This window comes from Cololabis saira, chromosome 21 (genome assembly GCF_033807715.1).
Source record: "Cololabis saira isolate AMF1-May2022 chromosome 21, fColSai1.1, whole genome shotgun sequence".
NCBI classification, from domain to species: domain Eukaryota; kingdom Metazoa; phylum Chordata; class Actinopteri; order Beloniformes; family Belonidae; genus Cololabis; species Cololabis saira.
Genome location: NC_084607.1, coordinates 33,590,140 through 33,599,154, shown reverse-complemented (window position 1 = coordinate 33,599,154; position 9,015 = coordinate 33,590,140). Strand labels below are relative to the sequence as shown.

General features: G+C 45.6%; 1 protein-coding gene across 1 annotated transcript; it reads left to right on the top strand.

Moving 5' to 3' along the window:
• Positions 1-259: 259 nt before the first annotated feature.
• On the top strand, positions 260-6,407 carry praf2 (PRA1 domain family, member 2). The gene is made up of 3 exons (XM_061712162.1): positions 260-471; positions 2,185-2,402; positions 5,988-6,407. The coding sequence occupies exons 1-3, from the start codon at positions 293-295 to the stop codon at positions 6,125-6,127; spliced, it is 537 nt and encodes a 178-aa protein (XP_061568146.1). The 5' UTR covers positions 260-292; the 3' UTR covers positions 6,128-6,407.
• Positions 6,408-9,015: the final 2,608 nt, after the last annotated feature.

Below are 9,015 nucleotides of genomic sequence, written 5' to 3'. Positions count from 1 at the left end.
AGGATCCACGTCACCGGGTCACGTGACCTGGGAGTTATAAAACATAAACTAACTGGAACAACATCTGGGAGCGCGGGGGGATGAAACTGCTGCTTCTTGGTTTCGTCCCCGAAGATTCTCCGTCCAATAAGTCCTGGGAGCAGGAAACATTTGCTGCAAACTGAACATCTGTGACACGTCAGTCACGGGTACGCGCGCATGCGCGCTCTCGCTGCTCGAGCCCCGGTCGGCCCCGCCCCCCTCTCGCCGCGTTGCACGCTGGGACGTGTAGTCTGTTTACCGCGAAGCAAAGATGGCGGGCGTGCAGCCGCCACCCCTGCGGACCATGGAGGATTTCCTGCTGAGCTCGGCCCGGTTTGCGGTGCCGGACATTCGGAACCTGGACCGCTGGAACAACCGGATGATCAACAACCTGCTGTACTATCAGAGCAACTACCTGGCGGGGGGACTGGCCCTGCTGGCGCTGGTGGGGTGAGTGACGTGGAGCAGGTCCTGCTGCTGATGCAGGACCCTGCTGGGACCAGGACCAGGGGTTCTGCCCATCTTTGCTCCCTGCCGAGAAATGCTACTTTGTGGTTCTGCGCACGCGCACAGTCGATTATCAAAGTTTGATTGCCACGACCATCATTACTTGCACGATGTAAAATTGATAAAATGCAGTACTGGAGTTGTGGGTGGATGAGGTAATTTCATCAATAAATGTGGTTTTACTGCTATTTCAACATTTAGAGTCATCACCAGAAAAATAACTTATTTGACAATTTTCACCTGTTTCAAGTAAATTTTCACTTGAAATAAATAGAAAAATCTGACAGTGGGACAAGATTTATCTTCTCATTACAAGCAAAAAAATCTTGTTCCACTGGCAGATTTTTCTATTTATTTCAAGTGAAAATCTACTTGAAACAGGTGAAAATTGTTGTTTTTTCCAGTGATGAGTCTTGTTTTAAGTGTAATGGGATTGTTTTTACTAAAATGAGACATTTTAACTAGAAATAAGACTAATATTCTTGTTAAGATTTAGAGTTTTTGCAGTGATCCATGTTACTTATCCTGTGAAGGACAGAGTCATATTGATAAGTTCAGAAAAGTGTTTTTTATTGTTGTGTTTTGATGTATTTGATGTAAGCCCAGTGGATATTTAAAGCTTACAGAAGGCTGCATTTAACTGCTGCTATGTCATTCCTGCAGTATTTCTGCAGCTGCTATTATTTGTAATATATTATATTATTTGTAATCAGCACAAATTATCTGTCCCCATATGATAAAATCCACCATCCCCCTTTTTTTTTTTTTTTTTTAACAACTCGTGTACTGATAATATGGGATGTTGAGTATTTGATCCTTCAAAATACACGACCCATTACATGAATTGCATTACACTTTGTGAACATTATACGATAAAGAGAGAAAAAAAATCAATTCTATGGCTTTATTTGATATTCATTCAGTCATTCGCCTTTATTTAACCAGGCAGGTCATTAATAACATTCTTATTTACAATGACGGCCTGGCAAGAGACAAGGAAGTGGTTTAGGGAGTAAAACACAGTAAAATTGTAGCTCTGCAAAGGTAGAAAACCATTAAGGAGCATTTCTTTGGCAAAGCAGGAGAAATTGGCAGAACACCGGTCCCTGAGGACCCCCTGGACCCCCTGCAGGAGCCATGGCAGCCTCCATCCTCCTCCTCCTGCTCCTCCTCATCAGCTCATGCTCACTGCTGGAGATCAAAGGTCTTCATGCATGATGAATCTTTGGTCTTCAGACTGAAGGTTTCCTCACTTAAAATGTACTAAACATTAAAATAAAGCCTGCAACCTCAGATCTAAAAAGATTCTTAAATGATGAGTATTTTTCTGTTTTGGACCCACAACAAAGTTTGGACGGTAAAGTTCTTACTGAAGTCCTCATTCCTGTTAACACCATTTAAAAGGTGTTCCGGTGTTGAGGGAACCAGCGTGTCTGCAGCAATGACCCTGCTGGTGGAAACGCTGGCCGGGCCCTCTGTGGTCCTGCCTCCGGGTCCTGGTTCCTTCTATCGTAACAGCTTCGTCAGGAGTAGTTCTGGAGTGGGCTGGAGGTTCTTAAAAATGGGTTTCTCCAATCAGATCAGACGTTTTTTCGAGATCGTGAATAAGTTCAGGTGAGGTGTTTGAGCACTGAGCTTCTGCTCGTCCTCTCTCAGGTATTTCCAGCCGTTCCAGATGTTGGTGGGGGCGACGGTGGTCACCTTGATGTTCCTGGGCTTCGTCTGGGCAGCAGAGAACCGGGCTCCTATCCGCCGTTTCCGTAGAAACCACCCGTCCGTGTGCGTGCTGGCCATCCTGGTGGCCAGCTACCTGTTCCTGTCCGTGCTGGGAGGAGTGGCCGTGTTCCTGTTCGGGATAGCCTTCCCCATCATGAGTAAGACGGGAACACACACACACACACACACACCCCTCAGAATTCATCTTTGGCGTTTCAGCACCACAAATCGGGTCCCGTTGGCTCATCTTGATGGTTTCAGTTCCTGGCAGGAGCCTGAAGAGAGGAAGCGTTCAGCACCCCCAAATCCCTTATGTTGCTTTTCCACTAGCACCTACTCAGCCCAACTCGACTCGACTCGCCCTCGTTTCTTTTCAACACCCAGATCAGAAGTAGGAGGTTGGAGTGAAGCTGCTGTGACGTATTTGATTGTGTATCTAAACAAAGAAGACAACAACACTAAAGATGTAGAACCTGGAGGAGATGATAGATGTGCTGCTGGGTCTGTGACTTGTGTTCAATATCAATTTAAAAATGAGAGTGAGGGAAGATTCAAGCGGCAACACTTATTAATGTTTGTTAGTTTGTCTCGGTGCTGCTGAAAAGTCAGCTGGAGCCGTGAGCAGCTATGAAGAGACAGAGCTCCTGGTAGATCTGGTCGTTCCTTATCTCCATCTAGATCCCTTTTTAATTCTCTCCTCAGCACCAGGTTTATGAACATCTGACCCTCAGAGTTGGATCATGAAACAGACTTTTTGCGCTTTATAATAAAATCGCAGCGAGTCGCGCTCGCGCTGACTCCCGCTTCCGGATTCAAACGTCTGACGGCCCCGCCCCCCGACCAATCAGTGGAGGGTGATGACGGCCCCGCCCCCGACCAATCAGTGGCACGGAGGGTGGTGACGTCAGAAATAGTCCCGGCTCAGCCCGCAAAGAACCTCGCCAGAATGGTTACAGAAAAAGTATCGGTTTGGAGCGGCTCTACCCGCCTCAGCCCGTAGTGCAAAAGCGCAAGACGGGGCCGTGGCGGGTAGAACCGAGCTGAGGCGGGACTAGTGCAAAAGGCCCATTTCACTGATGTCACATCCTGACTCAGACGTCTGACTCCAACCCCCCGACCAATCGGTGGCCTGTAGTGTGATGATGTCAGATACAGCCGACTCAGCAGCTTAGAACCTCGGCAGAATAGATACAGAAAAGTATCTACTCAACACGTTACACCCTTTAGTGGAAAAGAACCAAACCGAGGCGGGTAGAGTCAGGCTGAGTAGGTGCTAGTGGAAAAATGCCATTAGTGCTGGTTCCAGGCCCAGAAAACCCCCATGGATGGAACTGGATGACCTGTGACCCCCGGGGTGGGAACAGACCGAACACCTGCTAGTATTCATATTCAGTAGAAGCACTTTGACAGATACCGGACAGACCTCAGTGATGCAGGCCAGACTCAATCCACCAAAACAACCAAAGAGACACTCTTCTTCTAAAAACTCATGTTTCCTTTATTTTAACAGCAGATTGTTTCACATCTAATCATTTTAAAGTAGACTTCTCATTAAAAGGAGTCCCATTATCTGGTGTTTCACAATAAAAGCCCAAAGTCATTGGTGATCATCCACAACATTAAGGGCCAATCCCAATGTTCACCCTACTTTCTACTAGAGGTGGGTGCAATTCATCGATGTATCGATGCATCGCGATGCGTCACGTGACGATTTGTAATCGATTATGGTCCAGTTAAAATTTTTTTTTTTTTTTTTAAGTTATCCTATCCAGATTCCAGACTGAATAAGCTGCGGAATCATTTCATTTTCAAGAATGCACATTTCTTATTGTTTACTTGAAATATGGCAGATATGTTTACACTAAATACATTTGATGGAAGTACATATCTTGTTTACTTGAATTAATGAACTCATTAAATCCAGGGCTTGACCGTTTTCAGTGTTTTCCGCCAATAGAGGGCGCTCTCATGCAAGTGCAGCTTTCCCTGGTCAAGGTTAAGTAAGTCAAAGAGCAAATGTTTACATAGTCATAAAATAAATGATTTTGTGTCTTTGAAAAATACATGTCAAATGTTCAAAAAACCTTATTTACTTAATCAGTGTTGTTAGAGGAACTGAGTTAATTGATTGGCTATTTATTTACAAATGTAGCCACAGATGAAGACAAAATCAATCTTGTATGGAAAAAAGCATTAAAAATCACAATAATCGAAGAATCGTGGCACCAATAATCGAATCGAATCGACAATCGTTATAATCGAATAATCGAAGCTCCAATAATCGAAATCGAATCGAATCGTGAGGTACCCTTGTTTGCACACCCCTACTTTCTACCAATAGCCTTCAAAATGAAGCCACAGGCATAGGGTTTTGTAATGTTCCCTAGGGATTGGGACACCACTTGCTACGTCACTGCGTGGTTTACGTTCGGGTACGTAAGCGACTGCGTAGTTACGTTTGCACATACGTCACACCATATCAGGAAGCCCAGAGATAAAAGCTGTTTTAATTTCCGCTGTAGCGCTGTTAATATGCCACTTTATTAAGTTTTAATATTTTTTCAGGCGTAAAAGTAACCGTTAAGATCCCCAACCTGGGCTCAGTTTATCCAAATAACGCCTGTTAAGAAGTTTGCTCCGATGTTTTCGGGGGATGAGAAGAGCCGCCGGCTCGGGAGCTGATTTATGGTTCCGCGTTACACCAACGCAGAGCCTACGGCGTGGGGTACGTGTTGGTGTAACAGAACCATAAATCGGCCTTTAGTTCTGGCGAGATCTGAAGATACCACGCAACAACGAGCAAGCGAGTGATTATGTACATTCACTGAGTGAATATTATGAAAGTAAAATATAGATTTCTTGCTAGAAATGTAATCAAAATGCATTTTTATGCAGACACTAATTCAAAATATTGATTTTAGTCACTAAAAATGAGAAATGTCCACCATGTTTTTTTGTTTGATTCAGTCTGCAAATGACGACGGAAAGCATTCTGGGAAATTTTCTCTAGCCCTCGGTCGCGAAGTCAGCATCTGAAATTCCTCGCTGTGAAGGGATAGATTCATACACACTAGCCCTCGATGAAAAGAGGAATTGGGACACCACTACCCTCACAGGAACACGCAAAATTTAGCGGTAGGGCTAGGGGGGGGGGATTGGGACTGGCCCTAACTAGAGGTTTACTAACACTACCTAGAGATTTACCAACACGAGCTAGAGGTTTACTAAACACTAACTATAGGCTTTACTAAACAGAAAGGTTTTAAGTTTAGTTTTAAAGGTGGAGGTGGTGTCAGCCTCCTTAACCCAGATTGGAAGTTGGTTCCATAATAACGGTGCCTGATAGCAGAACGCCCGCCCTCCAAATCTATATTTAGATACTCTAGGAACTACGAGTAGACCTGCACTCTGAGAGCGGAGAGCTCTGCCAGGAACATAAGGCACTATCAGGTCTTGTACATACTGCAGAGCTAAGCCGTTTTGGGCTTTATATGCAAGTAATAAAATTTTAAATTGGATTCTGAATTTTACAGGTAGCCAATGGAGCGACGCTAACACAGGAGAGACGTGGTCTCTCCTGCTGATTCCTGTCAGTACTCGTGCTGCTGTATTTTGGATCAGCTGGAGCCTATTCAGCAAATTACTTGGACATCCTGCTAATAACACATTACAGTAACAGTAAAACTTCTTAGGGTGACTCTCTCCATCTCTCCATGTCTCATCTCTCCATCTCTCCTCGGCAGTGGTCCTGGTTCACGCGTCACTGAGGCTGCGGAACCTGAAGAACAAGCTGGAGAACAAGCTGGAGAGCATCGGCCTGAAGAGGACGCCCATGGGGCTGCTGCTGGAGGCACTGGGGCAGGAGCAGGAGGCCGGGTCCTAGAGGGGCCGGGGGGCGGGGGGGCGGGACCAGGACCAGGAGGCCAGGTCCTAGAGGGGAGGAGGGCTGTTTAATGGTGCTTTTCCACTAGTACCACCTCAGGTCGCTTCTACCCGCCATACCCCCAGTCTTGCGCTTTTCCACTACGGGCCGAGGCAGGTGGAGCCGTGCAAAGCAGATACATTTTCTGTAACCATTCTGCCGAGGTTCTAACCGGGCTGAGCCGGCACTATATCTGACGTCACCACCCTCCGTGCCACTGATTGGTCGGGGGGCGGGGCCGTCACCACCCTCAACGCCTCTGATTGGTCGGGGGGCGGGGGCGTCAGACGTTTGAATCAGGAAGCGGGAGTCAGCGCTAGAACGACTCGCAGCTCACGGCGATTTTATTATAAAGTGCAAAACGTCTGTTCGGTGATCCAACTCTGAGGTGCAGATGTTCATAAACCTGGTGCTGAGGAGAGAATTAAAAAAGGGATGTAGACGGGCGATAAGGAACGACCAGATCTACCAGGCGCTCTGTTTCTTCTCAGCCGCTCGCGGCTCCAGCTGATTTCTCATCTGCGCCGACATGAACAAAGGGGTTGATAAATCGAGTACGTCACAGCAGCTTCACCCCAACCTGCCCACTTCTCACCTGGTGTGGAAATACAAACGGGGACAAAGCGGGTAGAGGCGCTACGAGGCGTGATGAGCCGTCCCGAGCCGGGACGCGCTGAGTAGGTACTAGTGGAAAAGCGCCATAAGTGTTTAGTCCCATCAGAGGGAAGACTGAAGAGACACTCCTAAACCAACAGATTTGAGGTGATTTATGACCCATTTTTGTCAAATTTTGCACTTTAAACTAATTTTTTTGTTCCGTTTCTTGCTCGATGATGTTCAGGAAGGTGTTTATGATCATTGTCGCGTGTGAAGGAGGCGGTGGCGTCTGCTCCTGAGTGCAGGACAGACACTACAACCACCAAGAGTTCTGAGCTCCCAGAGCCGAGCCGGCTGCTCGGGCTGACGGTCGACGCCACCGTCGTCTTCTCGCATTCGCGTGGCTCACGCCACAAACATGGACTCGGGGCCTCGGAGGCTCCAGGCGGTGAATGAGCCCACATGGGTCCACGTGTGAGTGCTGGAAGGATGAAACCCCAACACGAAGGCTGTCCACGTCCCACGTCCAGGAGAAAGAGACACTTACAGGATTTTGTCTCAAAGCCACAGCCTCGGCGGCGGCAGCTTAGTTTTTATTTGTTTTACATTTCCGAGTCGTGCCAATTCTCGCTCCACTAAATGTGCTTTTCTTCCTTCTTTTTACATTCCTTGCAGAAGTTGTTTTTGATGAAACAACGGCAGAAGTATTGAAGTGATGTAAGAAGACAATTCTTCTTCATGTAAAAGGCAGCTGTTCTTGCAGCTTTGGCCTCAGTTTCTTTTTTTAAATCAAGTTTGAAAACATCTTTATTTATTCTGTTTAAAGTTCTGTGATAGAGAATCTAACAGGACACGCGTCCACCGTCCCAGACCTGAGGCCTTCACTCTGGACTCATCGGAAACATGAAGGAAGTTTATTTCTCTGTGCTGACTTTGTAAATGAGTTTGGTTTTCTTCAGACGAGCTGAACCTCGGCAGCTTGGTGCTGGTGAGCGTGTGACGCGCACATGCACGTCACCTGAGAGAGAGATGGACATGGACGGGTCACTGGGCCCCGTGTTCTCCACCCTTTTACAGGAGATCTGGGATAGAACCCAGCAGACCCTGCACTGCAAAAACTCTATCTTAACAAGAATATTTGTCTTATTTCTAGTTAAAATGTCTCATTTTTAGTCAAAAGAAATCTCATTACACTTAAAACAAGAGTCATCACTGGAAAAAACAATTTTCACCTGTTTCAAGTAGATTTTCACTTAAAATAAGTAGAAAAATCTGCCAGTGGAACAAGATTTTTTTGCTTGTAATGAGAAGATCAATCTTGTCCCACTGGCAGATTTTTCTACTTATTTCAAGTGAAAATTTACTTGAAACAGCTGAAAATTGTCAAATAAGTTATCTTTCTGGTAATTAATCTTGTTTTAAGTGTAATGAGATTTGACTAAAAATTTGACATTTTAACTAGAAATAAGACAAATATTCTTGTTAAGATTTTGAGTTTTTGCAGTGTACCACCCTGAACAGGATGGATGGATGGATGGATGGAGGGGTGGTTGTTTCCCAGAATCCCTCAGTGCACTGTCCCGCAGCATTGGACTGCTCCTCTGAAAACGGAAGAAATGAAACTCGTCTGGGTTCAATGAAGAAAAAGAAAAGCAAAGCTTGAGATTAGCTGTTTCCAGGATTGTAAAATTGTTCTGCTTGCTGCCTTCATCTGTGCTGCCATCACGTGTCTTCCTCAATAAAAGAGTTGGACTGTTGGACTCGTGCAGGAGCTTCCCGCTCCTCCCTGCAGTGTTTGTTGAGGAGCCGGGTCTCTGGCCCCTGCAGGAGGGAGTCCCCCCATGAGACCCTGGACACCCCCGAGTAGGACTGGGGATCCATTCACATGTCAAGAATTGATTCCATTCTGATTGTTAAGATTCAGAATCAATTATAAGGATTTGATTCGATCTGATTCGATTCCGATATTGATTTGGGTTAGTGTTATTAAAACTGTTTTTTTGAGCTCTTACATGAATTATATGACTGTCGTTATGCAACATATTAATACTAGTATTATATTGAGATTCAACAGCAAGTATTGGCAGCTAATGATGCTGTAAGGACCAATCACCTCCCAGAATGCTGATAGAACTGCTTTCAGAAACATTGTGGGTCAGAATTATCAAACAGATCCAGGGAGGAAACAGAGAATTTGGTTTTTAGCATTTTATGCAAATGTAACTCCAAGGCATAAAGAAATGAAATATACA